Genomic DNA, 20,013 nt, shown 5'->3' on the forward strand with positions numbered 1-20,013 from the left:
TCAAGATTTGTTTGAGGTTTCAAATCGCTGTGGTTTCCAAAACCATTTATACTGATCTATGAGAAAATAAATTACAAGGAAAAGTTAACATTTTACAATTATATTTTGATTGAAAACGAACTAGTTGCGCACCAGAGAAGTTTAGAAATCTGATATAGCCAATTGAAAGCGTAACAACCTAAAATTCTTTTTTGGTTTCCCCATCAGTGCGAACTCCGTGTAATTGCCGGAAATCTGCAAACTTTCCAAAAACTAGCCAGATCTGGCTTGAAAGCAGCCGACGCGCAGCTCTGGCAGCAGTGCAGCCCTGTGCAGAGCGCACATTCCACACACATCTCAGGTTTGTTTTGACCAAAACGCGCCGCTGTGCAACACTGCCCAGGACAGCTGCTCGCAGTGGTGGAACGCGGGTGGGGGGCCGTTTTTTTTGGGGCCACTCAGTATTATTTCGTTTGTGGAGCTGTTTACTTCGCTTCGTGGAGAGTCAAGTGCTCTCGGCTTAATTAACGTAAGTGCAAGTGAGTCGCAGTACGTGCGCTTGGGGGGTATTGCTGTGCGCCAGCTCCACCAAAAAAACAAACGGTAAAAAGAGTTGCATGCACAGAAATTCGAATTCGGTCGAAACTGCAAGCTGTTATTATAACGGGAACGGGAATGGCCAGTGCTCGTTATCGGGTGAAAACGATTAGGATTGTGCAATTAACAAAAGTGTGCCGTGCTGCTCTTTTCGCAGCCCAATCCCCAAGTGGCGCACACCCATACACACCAGCATACTTATGCTTATGCTGCCTTTATGCTTGCAGCCCCCACTTATAGGTCTTTGCACACTCGTACGTGGTCGTGTATACACAAACATACCCAGCCAGCAAGTGCAAGTGACCGAGGCGACGGCCAGGGAGCAACGCACGGAGCTCCGACAAAGGCTTCCCGCTTTCAGTGGTCCGGCCACTTTCGCCGGAGAGTTGACTCCATCCCAGGAGGCGTCGAGCTGAACAAAAAGCCCCACCCCAGCCACTCGTTAAAAAGTGTCATGAGACAATAAAGGAACACAAAGACAGAAGGCGAAACCGAAGAGAAGAGTGGAGCTCCTTTGTCGCATCTCTGGAAGAATCGCTTGGCCCTGAGACACATAGGTGAGTAATACTCCTCCATTAGTAATTACAGGGCCTTGTTCCTGTAGCTCCACAGATACCAGGGGGAGTCGTTCAAACAAGACACTTCCATTGTAAGATAAGAATTGCCACCGCTTTCTTTTATCTAAAGTGACGTAGCCCAAGGCAAACACAGTGCACAATAGATATAGATATATTATTTTGGTTAGTTTTTGAAGTACAAACAGTAAAAATGGTAATAAAACCGAAATATGTAGGAACTTATTTAAGTGAGTTAAAAAAGGGTAGTCATGATCTCCACTTTCTGGCTCGTGTTGAAGGTTTCATTAACTTTTACGTAAAGAACTTTTCTTATATACAAACGTACCTAGTTCACCTTCACGAGTGTCGCCCGTACCACTGGTGAAATAATCACATACTCCCCAGTCATTGAAATTCCCACTTCCAAGTGGAGCTACGGCAATCGACCTTGAAACATGTGGCCAAAATTGGCTTTCCCAATTTTCCATGAAAAGCAGTGTGTATTTTTTTTGGTTTATCATCCATTAAAGGCGGCAGAGGGCTTCTCGTTTCAAGTAGACTGAAGCCGCAAACAAAAATAAAGCGATACACATAAACAAACAAGGGGCAGCAACAAGTGAGCGCACAAATTTAATTTGCTTTTAATGCGTCATTATTGCCAATTTGTGACATGCTCGAGTTGCTTTTCTGCTGCGTTTTCGCCGATTTTTCGCATCTCCAACAGAAATTCGTAAGGTTCAACATTGTTATCAGCGATCGCGGACAGTAAGGCTATTAAGTAAATAGCGATACTTCACTTTTTATTTTTTTCAGAATAATTGAATCACTCCGGAGAGATAATTAAATATGTAATCGGAAAATACTTCCTAAATGATAACACATATCATATAAAGTTCTCTGCCAGTAAAGTTTGTGGGTCTAAAACTATTCTATTATACTTTCATTCATAAAGTGTGTTATCATCGTCGACATGCTATGACTATGTCTTCGTTTTTTTACACACTGAGATAATTAAGAATACAATATAATGAATATTTCAGTTCTGAAACAACCTAGAGTAGAATGTATATTTATTCCTATCGCAAAGGAAGAGTCATTACTAAAAATGCAAAATTTCCCACTTCTGAATGTTGATAAAAGAATGTAGATTGTATTCAATTTGAAACAGAAAAGATCATTGGCCGCTTGTAGATGACAATCAGACCACATTTTATCGAAGACTTGTTCGTTTTTCAAGCGAACTTTCCCCATCCTACAATCTAAGTAGTACAAAAAGAGCCGCTGGTGGTTGTCTAACCACCAACACCACCACCCACTACAGATGTGCCGTGCCATTTTTAAAACAATGACGCATCTACGGAAATACATTACATGAACTGTGGCTGACAGACAGACAGCCCAGACTCAATACCTAGCGACCACAGCCCATCGATGATATTATTATATAGTACCCGATTCTTCTTGGTCTTTTTTTCAGTAAAGAGCGATGACGGAAAGCGTGGAGCTGATGAACAAGTACGGCGAGCCACTGCGCTACGACCGGAATTTTACGGGTCCCCGGCAGAAGGATCGCAGCTGCACGGACGTGCCCTGCCTGCTGCTGTTCGCCCTCTTCCTGGCGGGATGGGGCTACATCGCCCATTACGCCATCACGAGGGGCGACCTAAACCTACTGTTGGTGCCCACGGACTCGTTCAACCGCAAGTGCGGCATGGACTCCGGGGTGCTGAATAAGAAAAACCTATTCTTCTTCGACATGAATAAGTGCATTGATCCAATCGTACCGCTCACGGGCTGTCCTACACCGCAGGTAAACAAATTGTTATGTAATTTTTAAACAAGTACAATAACTATATATACTATAACATTTCCTTGTAAAACAACTATTGTTATTAATATTACGAAGTAAATGTTTCAATTATTTAAATTAACCACAAAACTTTCTTTTCAACAGGTGTGTGTGGAGACCTGCCCCAGACAAACATTCGTATGGGACACCATGAAGGACCAACTCAACTTCGAGGACTTGCATAGTCGCCTGATTTGCCTGTCAGACGAGCTTAAGGCGAGAATTCGCAGCAAGTCTGACATTGAACAGGCCATCAAGGAGAATCAATGTGCGCGCTGGTACATCAAGAGTGCTCCATTCCTCAAACGATGCCTCTTCGAGTTCTCACAGGGTGTGTGTGACTACATACCCTCGTTTCTCCTGCAGGGAGGAAGATCGCGGCGGGAGCTGCAGCTGCTGCCGGGGAGCGCATCCACAGAAACCCAACTGCAGGCGCAGGTCATGGCCATGACCATGGCGGAGGCCCAGGCTCTAGTTGTTCCCCAGGCTAACAGCAAGCAAACGCCAGTGGAGGAGGAGCCGATCGTCCAGTGCAAACGCAGACTCAACGAGGCCGTCATTAAGGAGAAGATGATGCAGACGGACACGAGGCTGGCCAAGTTGGTGGGCAATATGGTGGCCCACTTCTACAATGGCACTCACGACGCACAGCGTTTGGGCGAGGAGATTGTCGAGGATCTGGTCAACTCCTGGTCGATCGTCCTGGTGGCGTGTTTCTGTACTCTGATCGCCTCATTGATTTATATCGCGCTGATGCGCTGGCTCTCGGCTCCGATCCTGTGGTTCTCCATCTTCGGCGTACTTATCGGCCTTTTGGTGGGCATCTACTACACCGTGAAGCAGTACATTTTCTGGGAGAATACGCCTACGGTGCCGCTGCACGGCTTGAATCTGCAGTCCCAGGTGAAGAACGTCCTGCAAAACCAGAACACCTGGCTGTATCTGTCCATTTTCGTGGGCGTGTGCTTCGTTGTCATCCTGCTGCTGGTGATTGTGCTGAGAAAGCGCATTCGGATAGCAATTGCCCTGACCAAGGAGGGAAGCAAGGCGGTGAGCAGTGTGATAAGCACCGTGTTCTTCCCCATATTCTCCTGGATACTCTTCATGGCCGCCATAGCATTTGCCATCGGCGTGGGCCTTTATCTCGGCTCCATTGGAGAGCCTTCGTTTAGAATGGTCCGTCAGTTGACGGAAAACGGAGAAGTGACCACCGAGGATTGCATCTGCGAGGGACCAGCTGTTAACTACACAGTAGGCGGATCCTGTGACCCGAAAGTGTTCCAGCAAAGCTGCTCCATTCGGCAGGCCGCCTTTTTCCAAACGCAGCGCATTGCCTGCTCGAAAACCACCTGTAGCTTTGAGTCGATAGTCAATCCGCCCAGAATTAAGTGGGCCATCTTCTACAACGTATTCGGTTTCCTCTGGCTGAGCTTCTTCATCTCCGCCTTTAGCTACATGGTGCTGGCCTCCACGTTCGCCCGGTGGTATTGGACCTTCAAGAAGAGGGATGTGCCGTACTTCACACTCACGAGGGCCTTCTGCCAAACAGCCTTCTATCACCTGGGAACCGTGGCTTTCGGTTCCCTCATCCTGGCCATCGTCCGGCTGATCCGTTTGGTGCTGGAGTACATCCATGAGAAGCTGAAAAAGTACGACAATGCGGTGACACGAGCCATACTCTGCTGCATGCGCTGCTTCTTCTGGCTGCTCGAGAACTTTCTGAAGTTTATCAATCGGAATGCCTACATCATGTGCGCCATCCACGGCAAGAACTTTTGCTCCAGTGCGTCGGACTCGTTTAACCTGATTATGAGGAATTTCCTGCGCGTGGTGACGCTAGACCAGGTCACGGACTTTCTATTCTTTTTGTCGAAACTGCTGCTAACCGCGGGAGCGGGAGTGTCCACCTACTACTTCCTGGCCAACAATCCGGCCATTATTCAGCTACATTACAATGCGGTGCCCACCACGGTGGTGGTAATTGCCGCCTTTCTCATAACGAGCGTGTTCTTCGGCGTCTACTCGACGGCCGTGGACACGCTGTTCCTGTGCTTCCTGGAGGACTGCGAGCGAAACGATGGCTCCCCGGAGAAGCCCTTTTTCATGTCCAAGCAGCTAATGAAGATCCTCGGTAAAAAGAATAATCTACCGCCGCGTCAGCGCCGCGGGAAATAGGAGATTCCGACGAGAAACGGCAGTGCAAATTATTAATTAATTAAGATAAAAGATATATATATATATATATATATAAATATGTATTTAATCTAGACCGAAATCGAAAGGGGTTGTGAGCGATTGCTCAACCGGCTGAAATGGGATTGCATGAAATGCAGACTTCTTCGCCAATACTCTTAATCTTTAATATAATGTATATAATACGCCAGTAACCATATGTAAACGTTTTTTGTGCGGCTAGATGTGCGATCGAACATGTGATAGGCGCGGACCATAAAGACCAAAAGCAATACGATGCAATACAATAATTTGTATACAGAAACACAAACCTACATATCTCACACTCACGACGCTAAGTTAACGATATACTTATATCACTTTGATTATAATTTTCGAATTTAATAAAATGAAGTTTTCTGAAGACATGTTTTCTTTTTTGGTTTTTGATTTTAATTTATATTTTTCACCGCATATAACCACACTCGAAACACTTATTTTGCACCACCAGTAAATTTTCTTTTTATTTAAACTTATATTCGTTTAGCAATCATTTTCGATTTTTCCACGTTCATATTTTATACAGCTCAAACGCTCAAATCGTTCATCCCAGAAAGTCTGATTTTGAAAGGGAGAAAATACCGGAGGAGCCGCAAAAAACAGTAGTCATAAGGATTTGTGACTTTTAAAAGTATAATAAAACTAAATACTGCCTCAACAGTTGTTTCTTTGTACAAAATTCGCATGCGTTGGTCGCAACAATCAGAAGATCTCACTCATAGACTCATCTTGAAACAAAACATGCCTACTTCTGAGCTGTTCAAAAAAATTCTTCAAAAAGCGATAATGAATTTTATTTATTTTGAAACTCTTTAATATCAAACACACTCAGTTCTGCTTAGCACACGGCCGAGGCCAGACCTATTGTTCTTAAAGATATTGGAGTAATTTTTAAAGATCCACAGAAACAACACCATTTTTTAAACCGTGAGTTTGAAGAGCGTCTACTTTTACAAGCATTCCCAATTCTTCAATTCAGATTACTTAAATTGAAGTTATTACATTTCCTTTAGTCCGTTCATCAAGAGGAAAAAAATTCTTTTAAGAAGTACTATATGACGTCAGGTTTCCTTCCTTTCCGAATATTTGAATTTATTTTATCAAACAATCAGCAGCCAAGTTGATTGTCGAAAATTCCAAGTCTATGGATTTGATTTGACTATATTCGTTATAAAATTTAGAGGAAAAACTTTGATAACCTATTTTTGTTCTCTGGAGGTTTCACATTGATAAGAAAAAAAATTATAATTGCAATCCGTTATTGAATCATAAACAATTATTCATACTGTGTTTTTGCTACTAAACACTAAAGTCCGTGTGTCCTTCAAACACTTTAGAAGTCAAAGGCTATAAAATCGTGCATAGACCTTCTATTTCCTCAGTTCTGTAAGTTAAGTATTAACCTAAGGTTAATTTTCATAGTGCAATAATGGCGAATAGCAAGGAGTTCGATTTAGGTGAGCCATTGACCTACGATCCAAAGTTTTCGAGACCCCGAGAACGGAATCGAAGTTGCACAGATGTGCCATGCCTGCTGCTTTTCGTTCTCTTTCTGGGCGGATGGGTATTCATTGCCCAGTTCGCTTACAGAAATGGCAATCTCAGCAGGCTCGTGGCGCCCATAGACTCCTTTAACCGGGAGTGCGGAGTGGATCCTGGGGTGGAGAGCAAGAGGAACTTATTCTATTTCGACATGACCAAGTGCCTAGATCCGCTAAAAACTCTTGAGGGCTGCCAGACACCGAGGGTGAGTGGTTCCCTTATAATTACAATACATTTACACTAATCGTTTAATATGTTTTAACATTTGTTCCAATTTATTCACAGGTGTGCTTGGAGTCCTGCCCCACCCAAATTTTCATTTATAACAACATGAAGGACTTACCTTTTAAGGAGCTACACAGTAGGCTTATCTGTCGGAGGGAGGAGCACAAGGCCCAGATTCGCACCAAAGAGCACATTAAACAGGCCATTGAGCAGAATCTTTGTGCGAGCTGGTACCCCAACAGTGTTCCCCTTCACAACCGATGCATCCCTAACTGGTCCAACAATGCTTGTGACTCTATTTCAACCCCGACTTCAGGAAAGGGTGGTAAAGAGTTAGAGACCCTTATCAAGGAGTATTGCCAACTCGGATTCACGAACAAATTAAAAGATAAGATGATGCAAATCGACACGGAGCCGAGCAATCTGGTATGCAACACGTTAACCCCTTTCCTCAATGGCAATCAAGCCGCGCGGAGAGTGTGCAAGGATATTGTCCAGGATGTGGTCCATTCTTGGATGCCTGTTCTGCTGGCGAGCTGCTGTGCGCTGATCGCCTCACTCTTCTATATCGCCCTGATGCGCTGGTTCTCCGGCCAGATCGTGTGGTTCTCCATCTTCGGCCTGCTTATCGGCTTCGGGATGGCCTTCACCCACTGCATTTTACAGTATGTCTACTGGAAAAGGAAAGGTAAGGCGAGATCAACGGACTTCGGCATTGAAAGTGTTGTTAAACGCATTTCGCGGGACGAATACACCTGGCTGACCCTCTCCATCTTCTTTGGCGTGTGCTTCGTGGTCATCCTGCTTATTGTGATTGTCATGTGGAAACGCATTCGGATAGCGATTGCCCTGATTAGAGAGAGCAGCAGGGCGGTAAGCAGTGCGATGAGCACCCTGTTCTTCCCCATCTTCTCTTGGACTCTTTTCGTAGCCGCAGTGGCGTTCTCCATTTATGTGGGCCTGCAACTGATTTCCATTAAGGAACGTTCCTTTAGGATGGTGCACGAGGCGGGGGAAAGTAAAGAAGCCTGCGTTTGCCCAGCGCTCGGCTACAAATTGGGTGAATCCTGCAATCCGGAAGTCTTTCATCAGCATTGTATCATTCGGCAGAGCGGAGGTGACCAGCAATCACCAGTGCCGTGCTCGCTTACCGCATGCAGCTTCGACGACTTTGTACTTTCGCCTTGGATTAAGGGTGCCATTTTCTACAACTTCTTCGGTTTCCTCTGGCTGAGCTTCTTCATCTCCGCCTTCAGCTACATGGTGCTAGCTTCCACCTTCGCCCGCTGGTATTGGACGCTAAAGAAGCGGGACGTGCCTTTCTTCACCCTCTCCAAAGCTTTCTGCCAAACTGCTTTCTATCACCTGGGAACCGCGGCTTTCGGTTCGTTCATCCAGGCTGTCGTTCGCATGGGCTGTTTGGTTCTGGAGTACATCCAAAGAAAGCTAAAGGCGCACGACAACCGCGTGACAAGGGCCTTCGTTTGGATAATGCGTTGCTTCTTCTGGCTTCTGGACGCATTCCTGAAGTTCGCCACTCGTAAAGCCTACATTATGTGCGCCATCCACGGCAAAAACTTCTGCACCAGTGCCAAGGATTCTTTCAAGCTTGTTTCGAGAAACTCTCTGCGCGTGGTAACGCTTGGCTTTGCCATGGACTTCGTGTTCTTTGTTTCTAAGGTGTTGCTTTCCGCTGGGGCGAGTGTGTCCACCTACTTTTTCCTGTCCAGTTATCCGGAAATTTTTAAAATCCACAACAGCCTGGTGCCAGCCGTATTGGTAGCGATATTCACATTCCTTATAGCCCACGTGTTCTTCGGCGTCTACTCGACGGCCGTGGATACGCTGTTTCTGTGCTTCCTGGAGGACTGCGAGCGAAACGATGGCTCGCGCGAAAAGCCATATTTCATGTCCAAGCGACTAAAGAAGATTTTGCGCAGGAAGAACCATTAGCAATGCTTTTCCCGATCGGAAACTAATTGCTTTTGATGTAGCATCTTAATAATAATGTATATTTCATTCAAGAAGGCTCAACCAATAATTATAAATTTTCAATTTTTTAAAGCAGTTAAGATAAGAAAGCCCTAATAAAAACAGTAACTATTACCTGAACAGTCATTGCTATCTTCATTGAATTCAACTACAATATAAGATCTTTAAGCACACTATCACTGATGTTCTGCAGGTCATCATCACCTCCGATCTGATCAAAATCGAACTTATGCGAAACATTCAATGCATTCGGGTCGTTTTCTGCATTGAAGTCTGGTTCTAGCGGCAGTGAATCCTGCGAAAGAAGTTGTTAAGTGGTTTTTTTTAAAACATTTTAATAAAAAAGTATAATTAACTTTGATGATACAATCAATTAACCATGAAATCCCACTTACATTGATGGTTCTGTCGTTAAGAAGAAGTCGAGGCGTATCCTGCTGTTGGGCCTCGGTGGGAGGTACCAGCGCATCCAGCCGACCAGACGGCGAGGTACTCAAGTTCAGCACATTCCGAGACACTTCGAGGACCTTCATCACTGCAGCATTCTTGGCAACCAGCGAGCTGTTGTTTTCCGAAGTGCGCGGATTGCGTTCAATGCGCGTGCACTCGCTGTTGCTCAGAGGTGTAAAGGGATCGCTAGGCTCTGCAGGTGAGGTCTGCGGAGAAATCGCGGTTGCTCCACTCACCGGTGGCTCATCGAAGCCGAAGGAGGCCTGCATTTGCTTCCACTTGCTTCCGAGAGCGGAGAGATTGGGCTGCGGCGCTGCCTTGACCTTCGAAGTGTTCTTGTGAATGGTGCGCAGCATTTGCATTGGATCGTTGATCTTGGATCGGTTTAAGGTGCCATTCAGATCAATGCCCGCCGACTGATCTAGGATTTTTAGCTTCCTTGCTGATCGGGGTGGCGCAGGTGCTGAAATGGGCTAAGTATTAGGCCGAGAGTCAATAAAAGATCAACCTTCGTTCCATACCAAGTAAACTGTTGCTCAAGGCATCAAACTGTTTGTCATTGAAATCGTCCTGGAGTGCAAGACGCACTGGTGCAGTGCGGCCGATTCCGCCGGCTAAGTCGATCTTGATGGGAGGAGTGGAAACAAACTTGGAGCTGATAACGGAATCAAAGCGCGGCGTGGCCGGCTGAAGCAGCTGTCCCTTGGCAGAGGCGCTTCCACTGGCATTTCCCTTTTCCTTCTTGCTGGGCTCATTCAGCTTTTTTAGTAAATTGTTAAGCTGGACCTCGGATTGGGTCAGTTCCACTCGAAGTGCCTGCAAATCAGTGGTGACAAATGCATTTGATTCGTTGTAGTGGTCGTTGGCATCCAATTGCTCGGCAATTGGGCCGCTGACCCGATTGAAGGAGTTCACGAGGGCTTCCAACTTGGAGCCTCCCAAGGGATCGTAAAAGTCTGAAAAGAGAGTGAATTCTACCTTAGAGGACTTTAAGGGCGTGGGCGAAGATCTCTTACCGCCTTCTGTGACAGGATCACAGTCGAACAGCACTCGCATGCCCCGCAAAGCCTTGTCTACCGCCTCCTTGCTTTGATTGTGCTCTGCCTGCTTGGACTGGAACTGTTCGATAGTCTCCTTGAGACCGCACAGAGATTTCTCCAGGTCAACCTTCTTTTCGGTGGGTTGGATTATCACCCGCTCCACGCCGAGTGCAGCATTGGCCTCAAATTCATCCAGGAATCCATCGTCCACCAGTTGCTCCACGGGCACTCCCATGTCCGCCGACAGATCGCTTGTCAGACGCCTTATCTTCAGTGTTTTGTGTCGCAATAGGGCCGTGTTCTCCTCCAGATTGATAACATAGCCGGAGGCATACTCTTTCATCACGGCATTTTGGCGGGCCATGACCTTGGCACACACATAAGGTGTACCCGCCTCGAGGCCGAGTGACTTCTCGCGCTGTTTAATTAGCTCCTGGATGACAAAGCCCACAAATTCGAGCAGGAAGTTGATAAACCTCATGCCACCGGGCATGACCACCAGATAGGACTTAATGTTGGCCCAGTGCAGCTGATGTTTTTCGTTCAGGTGCTTAAGGTACTCCACCGTGCTGGACCTGAAGTTTGCCTCCGACTTCTTGTCCGTGATGGGCCAGAAGAAGCGCCGCTTGAACTCCGCCGGGTCCAGCAGCCGGAACAGGTAGTGCATCACATGGACGAAGGCCACCTGGTTGGGTTTCAGGAACATGTCCCAGGCGACCAGTTTCCGCAACTCATCCGGCAAAGGATGCACCAAAGCCAGTCCTTGCAGCTTCCTGTGCAGCTTCTCGCTCTGCTCCTTCTCTTCGGCCTTCCAGGGCGCAATGGTTGTGCGATCCATACTTTTATTATTATTATTATTTTAAACAAATTTTACAGGCAATAAATTAAAAGAGAACAGAAAGAAAATATGGCGGTTTCGTTTGAAGTTTTCCCTCGGGTTTTGTTTTCCTTTTGTACGTTGCAGTGTTACCAGGCGGACTTACAAAAAAATGCGCCATTTAAAAATTAAAAGTTCGCACTACATGTATTTTGGCGGCAAACGCAAAACGTTGGAGGCTCGGTGGAAAAATGAATGTTTTTATATTTTCCATTGGGAAAACTTAAATAAATCAAAAAATATGCATGGAATCATACTCTAGGAGTAAAAGACATATAAATTAGAAGTAATTTTTATTTTTACCTACCAAAAGTTACAATAAGGCAAAACATATTGATAAATTTGCGAAAGGCAATTTTTTCTCAAGACCTTTTAGTTCGCTTCTAGTTTTTATGTTAACTTTACTTAGTTTAAATAAAAAATAAAATGTTTAATAAATAAGTAACTTGCAGTTCTGTATTGCTGTTTTATTGTTTAAACTTACTTTTGGCGCCTTAATTTTAATGTTTCATTTGTTTTTGGTGTGCAGTCTTACCAGGTATTAATATTATAAAATCAACCGTTCTCACTGCAAAAAAAAATTAGTACTAATCTCATTTTAGTGCTTAATATTGAAAAAAATATACTCTAAACAAACATAAATTTTTGACATGTACATATATATTTTTTTAATTCAATTTTTTTCTCAGTGAACCGCATGGTATTATTTGACAGTCCTGAAACGGTCATACTCCATAGTTTTCTTTTGTCGTTTGTCGGTTTGCTGGAATTTTTTGGACGAATTTATATTTATTTTTAAACCATTGGTAATTATTTATTAAACAATCATAAAGGAGTGACACCTTGGCGAATCCAGAGTTCTTGTGACAAAGTGAAACCCCCGATTTGGTGACCTTTCTGGGGCTCGTAAACCTTGGCATCCGGGTCCAACGTAGCACTTTCTTTTCGTCTGCAGCGGAGAAAAATCAATATACGCATGGGGTATAGAAATCGAATCTCGGCGTATATAGTATAGGTTACAGATACCGCGATGGGGAGGGGTGGAAGGGTGGACGTCCGCCCCTAACGATAATCAAATCTGCCTGAAAATATGTATACGACCAGTTGCCAATCTTACAAAGAAACCGAGATTGCCGCCGCGGTTTTCGGAACCATGCATATGAATCATTGGATTCATTGGGGCACTTAGTACACATATACATATATACGTTCTAATTCAGTGACGCTTCTGTTTTCGCAGACATCGGGGATCGGGCTGCCACAATGGGTTCGCTGTTCCGGAGCGAGGAAATGGCCCTGTGCCAGCTCTTCCTGCAGAGTGAGGCGGCCTACGCCTGTGTTTCCGAGTTGGGAGAACTGGGACTGGTCCAGTTCCGAGATGTGAGTAGCATGGATTACATAAAACGGAGCACGCGGCTCTATACCCCCAAAACCACACACACAAACCCTAACTATTTATGTGGATTTATTATTCCATGAGACGTTTCCTCTGATTGTAAAGCATCGTACGTTTTCACACCTATGACGCCCCCACTATGTATATAGAAAGTTCCTAGTATATCAAAGTGTAACGTTGGTTTTCTAGTTTTTGTTAGAACCAACCTTGTACCAAACAAATTTCTGTGCCTTGATCTTAAATATAAATTAAAAGTATAACATTTCCGGTTCCTTGAATAATAAACAACCTTATCTATATCCACAGCTTAATCCGGATGTAAACGCCTTCCAGCGGAAGTTCGTCAATGAAGTGCGTCGCTGCGATGAAATGGAGCGCAAGCTGCGTTACCTGGAGAAGGAGATCAAGAAGGATGGCATCCCCATGTTGGACACAGGGGAGAGTCCCGAGGCCCCGCAGCCTCGTGAGATGATCGACCTGGAGGTATTGCCCTTATCGCCTGCTTGCTAACCACATTTTAACTTATATGGTTTCCTTTTGTGCCCTTTAGGCCACCTTTGAGAAGCTGGAGAACGAGTTGAGGGAGGTGAATCAGAACGCCGAGGCCCTGAAGCGCAACTTTCTGGAGCTGACCGAGCTGAAGCACATTCTCCGCAAGACCCAGGTCTTCTTCGACGAGGTAAGCAGCTGCATGAGCCACAGCTTATGGGTATCAGCTAACCAATCGCAATCGGTGACCGCTTTTTCCAAATAACATATGGCGGCCAGAGAAGCGCCGATAACTAACCAACTTTTCTGAGCAATAACCAATTTCCCAACCGACAACACAAGTGTGGCAGCCACGACTTCTAGTTACATAAGCAATCTTCTCCAGAACCACACACCAAAAAGATTTCCCCTGACCACTCTGCACGAATCTCCACCTCCTCCTTCTCCGTTTCCAAAGGCAAACGATGTGTGCTTTACCCCTCCGTTTGAGTTTTTTACAAAATCCGTAGTTGTGCGTTTGATATCAGTTGATGGTTATTGTTTCTGTCGGATGTGTTCCTTAGAAATCAAGAATAAATATGGGGTTTCTGAAAGTAAGTGGAAGGTCTCAAACTAAATTAATGTGAAATCAAATATATTTTGATATAAGTTATAACCTCAAAGTGTACTAATAAACTAAGTAGATGTAGAGCGCAAAGATAAATGCATTTTCCACTTTTATCTTTATAAAATTAGGAAGAGGTTTCAGGGACCCCCATTTATGCTTGCTATTAGGGAACATTTCCGAATATTCTCCCTTCAATTGATCTTTTTTTTCGTCCACACTCTGTTTATATTTACCTAGATGTTTGTGCCACCTTATTGTTTAGTATTAATTATTTGATATTTCCTTTTATTTTATTATGCGTTTTTACATTTTGTTTTTCCATATCAATCGATACACAATCAATCAATCAACCAACCACTCCCCGACCAAAATCAATAAACCGAATAAAAAAACACCCACAAAACTGCACACACCACGAACAACCAACCCAACCACAAACACCACCCAATGCCCTGCCCACTGCCGGTTGTGTGTTGCCAAAAGTCGGTGCCCACGGTGTACAAGTCGAGTGGCGCATACTCATCCAGCAAATATCGGCGCTATCCGCAGATGGCCGACAACCAGAACGAGGACGAGCAGGCGCAGCTGCTGGGCGAGGAGGGTGTCCGGGCCAGCCAGCCGGGCCAGAATTTGAAGCTTGGGTAAATATTGATGCGGACCTGGGACCTCGAACCACGAACCACGACGAGAACATGGGGGGAAAACTAAACTCAGGCCAAGACCCACTCGCTCTCGCTCTCCTGCTCCTCTCACTCCCTGCTGTTTGTGTCCCACATCCATGTACAATTGATGAGTGTATATTCCATGTGTTCCACGCGTTAGGCTATCGAATTGATTTCAAACATAAAGCACATACTCTACTTGTTTGCTCTGGTGTCGGTTTCCAAACTGTATCCAATCCAACCCAATCCCCCCACCCACATGCCACAAAAAGTCCAACAACAACCACGATTCGGAGGCGGTTCTACTAATCTTGCCCTAAGTGTTAACCCCCAAGCTAACCCCCGATCGTAAGTCGAGTGTCGAAATGACCTTTGCCCACCGTTCACAATTTCTAGCAGGAAGGCGGCGTTAACCAGACCACCGAGTCGATGACCCGCGCCTTGATCACGGACGAGGCGCGCACCGCTGGTGCCTCCATGGGTCCCGTACAGCTCGGGTACGTATCCAGCAGCCAGCATCAAAAACTGGGCAGTCGCACGCTTGGGAATAGGACAAAGCTCCATTGGCAGGAAAATATTCCTTGGGCGAGGAAGTGTGGTTCATTGCATTGTACATTAAAAGATATAATCCAATTTTTGGGGAGTAATAATCCATAATAATCTTTAATGTATCTTATTTAAGATCCTTAATGATAAATGTATTTACACATTTCCTACATTATGATCTGTTTATTATCTTATCTTTATATAATATATTACCTATCAGGCTTTAGATTTCTCGATAAGTTTGCAGGGATATTTCTATTTTAAATCTTTTGTTACTGTGTCCTTTGTACATAGTTAAAGTAGTAGTTATTTTTAGGATTAGGTTTATTTCCTTCCGCCCAGGGAAGCTTTTACCTGCACATAATCTCTTTTAGCTTCTAACCAACGATATGCCACACAAAATTATTGCTTATTGCCGCCAATGCCAAACTAACCGAAAGCCAAAGCAGCTGCGCCGCCAAGAGAAAGATTAACCGAACCATGTCCATTCATTCCTCCGACTTGGATCCCTCGGAGTTTCGAGCAATAATTTTCTGTGCAAGATCCCCAAACGCTGACGCATCGAAGACAACTAAATTAAACGTCCTTCTCTTCTTATGCTCCTCTCTTCCCCAAACAAAAAAACTCCAACCGAAAAAATTGTATTGAAAATATTTAGTTACATGGAGAAATCGAACGAACGTGAGGATTATCTTCCATGGTTGGTACCCTGCCCCCTCAAAAAACACAAGACTAGGCCAAACAATCAGTCAAACTCGAATCCATTAGCCCACGAACGGCGCTCATCAATCGTATTTGTATCCGTATCGATCGGTCAATCAGCTGTATATAGAGACATGTCATTAGCTTCGCTCGCCAGCTCCCAGCACTGTCCCGCATCCCATCCCGGCCAGAGTTCAGAGTGCTAACGTCTCAACCATCCAATCGATCCCACCCAGTTTCTCATTCCATCCCGATCCCTGCTATCGCCTCGCGCGTCCATTGGTAACTTGTGCTTGAGAGTTTAGTTTTCCTTGTTTGTCGTAAATAACCGGAATGACTCTGTTGGATAGACCGTAGCGGAGATGTGTCACTAATCGCTGCTTACCAATCCCCCACAGCTTTGTGGCTGGCGTCATTCTGAGGGAGCGACTGCCGGCCTTCGAGCGGATGCTGTGGCGCGCCTGCAGAGGCAACGTCTTCCTGCGCCAGGCGATGATCGAAACGCCGCTGGAGGATCCCACCAACGTAAGTCGAAACTCAAAAAACCAACAAATGCTTATTTAAGTACCATTCTGGAACTAAGGGATATGTGAAACATATGTAAACCGCGAAATGATTCACATGTTTACATAAAATGCTATAGAAAATATATCCCTTCTGGCTGTACTAATATATATAATTATTTATTAATCATATTTAATATCACCAATACCCTTATCACTTAAACCCTCCGAAGTCTTATCTTAATAAATGAAATCCAGCTTATCTTATCTATATGTCTTGTTTACCAAAGTAGTTGAATGGTATATACCTTAAGTGAATTAGGAATTGATCCCCTTTGAACCATATTTTGACGAAGGTACACCTCGTAACCAAATAACAATCTAGTAATCTATTTAATTTATATATTTTCCAGGGCGACCAGGTGCACAAGTCCGTGTTCATCATCTTCTTCCAGGGCGACCAGCTGAAGACGCGCGTCAAGAAGATCTGCGAGGGCTTCCGCGCCACGCTGTATCCTTGCCCCGAGGCTCCGGCCGATCGTCGCGAGATGGCCATGGGTGTGATGACTCGCATTGAGGATCTAAATACCGTGCTCGGCCAGACTCAGGACCATCGCCATCGCGTGCTTGTTGCAGCGGCCAAGAATCTGAAGAATTGGTTCGTCAAGGTGCGCAAGATTAAGGCCATCTACCACACGCTGAATCTCTTCAATCTGGACGTGACCCAGAAGTGTCTGATCGCCGAGTGTTGGGTGCCGCTGCTGGACATCGAAACCATCCAGCTGGCCCTGCGTCGCGGAACCGAGAGATCGGGGTCTTCGGTGCCGCCGATTCTCAACCGCATGCAGACGTTCGAGAATCCTCCCACTTACAACCGAACGAACAAGTTCACCAAGGCCTTCCAGGCGCTCATCGATGCTTATGGAGTTGCCAGTTATCGGGAGATGAATCCGGCACCCTATACGATCATCACCTTCCCCTTTCTGTTTGCCGTGATGTTCGGAGATTTGGGCCATGGCGCCATTATGGCGCTCTTTGGTCTCTGGATGATTCGAAAGGAGAAGGGACTGGCGGCTCAGAAGACGGACAACGAGATCTGGAACATTTTCTTCGGCGGACGGTACATAATCTTCCTCATGGGTGTCTTCTCCATGTACACTGGTCTGATATACAACGATATATTCTCCAAATCGCTCAATATATTTGGATCCCATTGGCACCTATCCTACAACACTTCGACGGTGATGGAAAACAAGTTCCTGCAGTTGAGCCCGAAGGTCGACTACGAGGGTGCTCCGTATCCATTTGGCATGGATCCCATTTGGCAGGTGGCGGGAGCCAACAAGATCATCTTCCACAATGCCTACAAGATGAAGATTTCGATTATTTTTGGCGTCATCCACATGATCTTCGGCGTGGTGATGAGCTGGCACAACCACACGTATTTCCGGAACCGGATCTCGCTGCTGTACGAGTTCATTCCTCAGCTGATCTTCCTGCTGCTGCTCTTCTTCTACATGGTTTTGTTGATGTTCATCAAATGGATCAAGTTCGCAGCCACCAATAATAGTGGGTTCTTCTCCTGTTGTTTCTGAACTTAATTGATAACACGTTCTCCGATACATAGAACCCTACTCCGAAGCGTGTGCTCCCTCGATCCTGATCACCTTTATTGACATGGTGCTATTCAACACGCCCAAGCCGCCCCCAGAGAAATGTGAGACGTATATGTTCTTTGGCCAGCACTTTATCCAGGTGCTCTTCGTCTTGGTGGCCGTCGGCTGTATTCCCGTGATGCTGCTGGCCAAGCCGCTGCTCATCATGCAGGCTCGCAAGCAGGCGAACGTAAGTGTAGCCCAAACCGATGCACTCCATCAATTCCCATAGAAAAGAGTTCCATTCACATCACAACATATCAACGCACATCGCACTCCCAGCTCTCCACATTATACTAACTGCTTCTCGTTTATTTGTGCTCCCGATTAACAAAATTACAATCCCCAAACCAAATCCACACCGAATAAACTAAAACACTCCAATCCACAATCCGTAGGAAGAGGTTAGTCGTGTCGTTTGTGATCGATGTTCAGTTGAACTTCTCTAATTGGAGATTTCCTAATGGAATTTTAAAAATACTGGTTTTTGCCATTTAGAGAAGTTCGACTTTGGTTCCTCTACATATTTCTCTATATTGCAGTCATTAAAACCAATTGCTTTCAGGTTCAGCCCATTGCTGGTGCCACTTCGGATGCGGAGACTGGCGGCGTGTCCAATGGCGGATCCCATGGCGGTGGCGGAGGTCATGAGGAGGAAGAGGAGCTGTCCGAGATCTTCATTCACCAGAGCATCCACACCATTGAGTATGTTCTGGGCTCGGTTTCCCACACTGCTTCGTATCTCCGATTGTGGGCGCTCTCCTTGGCGCATGCCCGTAAGAAAATTGATGCACTATAGTGCCAGTCGAATACTTCTTACAAATCCTTATAATCCAACAGAGTTGGCTGAGGTGTTGTGGACCATGGTCCTCTCTATTGGCCTGAAGCAGGAGGGTCCCATTGGCGGCATCGTGTTGACCTGCGTGTTTGCCTTCTGGGCCATTCTCACTGTGGGCATTCTGGTGCTCATGGAGGGCTTGTCCGCCTTCCTGCACACCCTGCGCCTTCACTGGTAAGTGACGTGGGCCATAAAAGATTCAAGATCTTTTCTAACACAATATTATCTCTTAGGGTCGAGTTCCAGAGCAAGTTCTACAAGGGACAGGGATACGCCTTCCAACCCTTCTCGTTCGATGCCATAATAGAGAATGGATCTGCCGCCGCCGAGGAGTAAACGCTGCGTTATCGGGTGGAGCAACAACCAAAGCACGTTGAGAGTCTCATTGCGTTATATGAAATTAATTATCCAAATAAGTGGAATTTACCAGTTACAGTAACAGAAAATATGTACGCTTTAATGTTCTATTGTCGTGAATTTAACTATCTCATATAGCCCCAGCAAGCGTTAGATTGCTAATAATATTAATGTTCTTCGTAGACGTTCTCGTGTTTATTAACTACACATGTAAACTCAAATAAATAGCAAAAGCTAACCCCACTGGGGGTTGGCTACCAAAAAAGGCGGGCTTACATGGTATGTTTCTTGGGTTTCAATGGCTCATAAGTTCATTGATGGCGGAAACAAATTTGTTTAGGTTCTCCGGTTGGGTTTCATAGGGTTTTAGGGCTCCGAAGTCCAGGGAAGCCAGGTGGGTGTCCAAATCCGAAACTTTGCAGTAGTATAGATAGCTTTCAGAGGCCAGTTGCTTGGCCAATTCCAGTTGGTGGTTATCCATGAGTGCGTCATTAATCACGATGAGTCCATGCTTTCGGTTGTTCAGTATATCCATGCAGGTACCGGCTCCCGCGTGTCCAATAATTAGGTCTGCAGATTTTATGTCCTCCAAGTTTGGCCGGAATTTGTACTGCTCTATGTGGATCCCATAGTTCCTGCTTATCAACAGTGTTTCCACATCCGTTAGGGGTTGCGAATTTCCGTGTTGTATGAGGAGTCTGGTGCACTTCCGGTTTTGCAGGGCTTTTAGAGCGGGCTCTGAAGTTACAGCCGATATAAGGGCATCGAATTTGGTAGTGCCCACCGTGATATAAACACTGTTTAAATGCATTTTTGGTGATTAATTTTTAACAACAATTCACAGCTGTTTCCAGTGCTGCTTCTTCTTCTGTTTTACCATTCACCCCGCTTAGCGTCAACGCCTTCCGTTTAAATGCC

The 20,013-nt window shown here is 45.4% G+C and overlaps 5 protein-coding genes across 8 annotated transcripts; 3 read left to right on the forward strand and 2 right to left on the reverse strand.

The window, feature by feature from the left end:
* Positions 1-378: 378 nt before the first annotated feature.
* On the forward strand, positions 379-5,580 carry LOC108026327 (choline transporter-like 2). Its single transcript, XM_017097221.3, has 4 exons — positions 379-508; positions 804-1,133; positions 2,611-2,943; positions 3,088-5,580. The coding sequence occupies exons 3-4, from the start codon at positions 2,620-2,622 to the stop codon at positions 5,155-5,157; spliced, it is 2,394 nt and encodes a 797-aa protein (XP_016952710.1). The 5' UTR covers positions 379-508; positions 804-1,133; positions 2,611-2,619; the 3' UTR covers positions 5,158-5,580.
* Positions 5,581-6,643: 1,063 nt separating this feature from the next.
* Positions 6,644-8,934, forward strand: LOC108025997 (choline transporter-like 2). The gene is made up of 2 exons (XM_017096686.3): positions 6,644-6,961; positions 7,042-8,934. Exons 1-2 carry the CDS (start codon positions 6,644-6,646, stop codon positions 8,932-8,934), a joined length of 2,211 nt encoding a protein of 736 aa, XP_016952175.1.
* Positions 8,935-9,084: 150 nt separating this feature from the next.
* Positions 9,085-11,427, reverse strand: LOC108026432 (augmin complex subunit dgt6). The gene is made up of 4 exons (XM_017097368.3): positions 10,440-11,427; positions 9,945-10,379; positions 9,369-9,886; positions 9,085-9,268 (listed from the first exon to the last, which is right to left on the reverse strand). Exons 1-4 carry the CDS (start codon positions 11,299-11,301, stop codon positions 9,122-9,124), a joined length of 1,962 nt encoding a protein of 653 aa, XP_016952857.1. The 5' UTR covers positions 11,302-11,427; the 3' UTR covers positions 9,085-9,121.
* A 629-nt stretch (positions 11,428-12,056) lies between these two features.
* Positions 12,057-19,345, forward strand: LOC108026296 (V-type proton ATPase 116 kDa subunit a 1). Of its 4 annotated transcripts, XM_017097172.3 has the most exons (12): positions 12,057-12,146; positions 12,581-12,720; positions 13,043-13,219; positions 13,287-13,415; positions 14,891-14,991; positions 15,699-15,740; positions 16,141-16,267; positions 16,659-17,814; positions 17,873-18,090; positions 18,466-18,676; positions 18,741-18,912; positions 18,972-19,345. In XM_017097172.3, the coding sequence occupies exons 2-12, from the start codon at positions 12,604-12,606 to the stop codon at positions 19,072-19,074; spliced, it is 2,553 nt and encodes an 850-aa protein (XP_016952661.1). In that variant the 5' UTR covers positions 12,057-12,146; positions 12,581-12,603; the 3' UTR covers positions 19,075-19,345. The 4 variants fall into 4 exon arrangements, with proteins under 4 accessions (XP_016952661.1, XP_016952658.1, XP_016952666.1 ...); XM_017097169.3 differs by lacking the exons at positions 14,891-14,991; positions 15,699-15,740 and adding an exon at positions 14,316-14,473; XM_017097177.3 differs by lacking the exons at positions 14,891-14,991; positions 15,699-15,740 and adding an exon at positions 14,382-14,473.
* LOC108026297 (UDP-N-acetylglucosamine transferase subunit ALG13 homolog) lies at positions 19,269-19,972 on the reverse strand. Its single transcript, XM_017097178.3, has one exon. It carries the CDS (start codon positions 19,904-19,906, stop codon positions 19,391-19,393), a length of 516 nt encoding a protein of 171 aa, XP_016952667.1. The 5' UTR covers positions 19,907-19,972; the 3' UTR covers positions 19,269-19,390.
* Between the last annotated feature and the right edge of the window lie 41 nt (positions 19,973-20,013).

This window comes from Drosophila biarmipes, chromosome 3R (genome assembly GCF_025231255.1).
Source record: "Drosophila biarmipes strain raj3 chromosome 3R, RU_DBia_V1.1, whole genome shotgun sequence".
NCBI lineage: Eukaryota > Metazoa > Arthropoda > Insecta > Diptera > Drosophilidae > Drosophila > Drosophila biarmipes.

Excerpts from the sequence above, each read along its gene's own strand:
- LOC108026296 (XM_017097169.3), top strand. The coding sequence starts at position 12,604 with ATGGGTTCGCTGTTCCGGAGCGAGGAAATGGCCCTGTGCCAGCTCTTC. Across the intron at positions 17,815-17,872 it reads GTTCGCAGCCACCAATAATA|AACCCTACTCCGAAGCGTGT; the intron begins GTGGGTTCTTCT and ends TCCGATACATAG. Across the intron at positions 18,677-18,740 it reads GCTCTCCTTGGCGCATGCCC|AGTTGGCTGAGGTGTTGTGG; the intron begins GTAAGAAAATTG and ends ATAATCCAACAG.
- LOC108026327 (XM_017097221.3), top strand. The coding sequence starts at position 2,620 with ATGACGGAAAGCGTGGAGCTGATGAACAAGTACGGCGAGCCACTGCGC. Across the intron at positions 2,944-3,087 it reads CGGGCTGTCCTACACCGCAG|GTGTGTGTGGAGACCTGCCC; the intron begins GTAAACAAATTG and ends TCTTTTCAACAG.
- LOC108025997 (XM_017096686.3), top strand. The coding sequence starts at position 6,644 with ATGGCGAATAGCAAGGAGTTCGATTTAGGTGAGCCATTGACCTACGAT. Across the intron at positions 6,962-7,041 it reads AGGGCTGCCAGACACCGAGG|GTGTGCTTGGAGTCCTGCCC; the intron begins GTGAGTGGTTCC and ends ATTTATTCACAG.
- LOC108026297 (XM_017097178.3), bottom strand. The coding sequence starts at position 19,906 with ATGCATTTAAACAGTGTTTATATCACGGTGGGCACTACCAAATTCGAT.
- LOC108026432 (XM_017097368.3), bottom strand. The coding sequence starts at position 11,301 with ATGGATCGCACAACCATTGCGCCCTGGAAGGCCGAAGAGAAGGAGCAG. Across the intron at positions 10,380-10,439 it reads TGATCCTGTCACAGAAGGCG|ACTTTTACGATCCCTTGGGA; the intron begins GTAAGAGATCTT and ends CTCTCTTTTCAG. Across the intron at positions 9,887-9,944 it reads CTTGAGCAACAGTTTACTTG|CACCTGCGCCACCCCGATCA; the intron begins GTATGGAACGAA and ends AGCCCATTTCAG.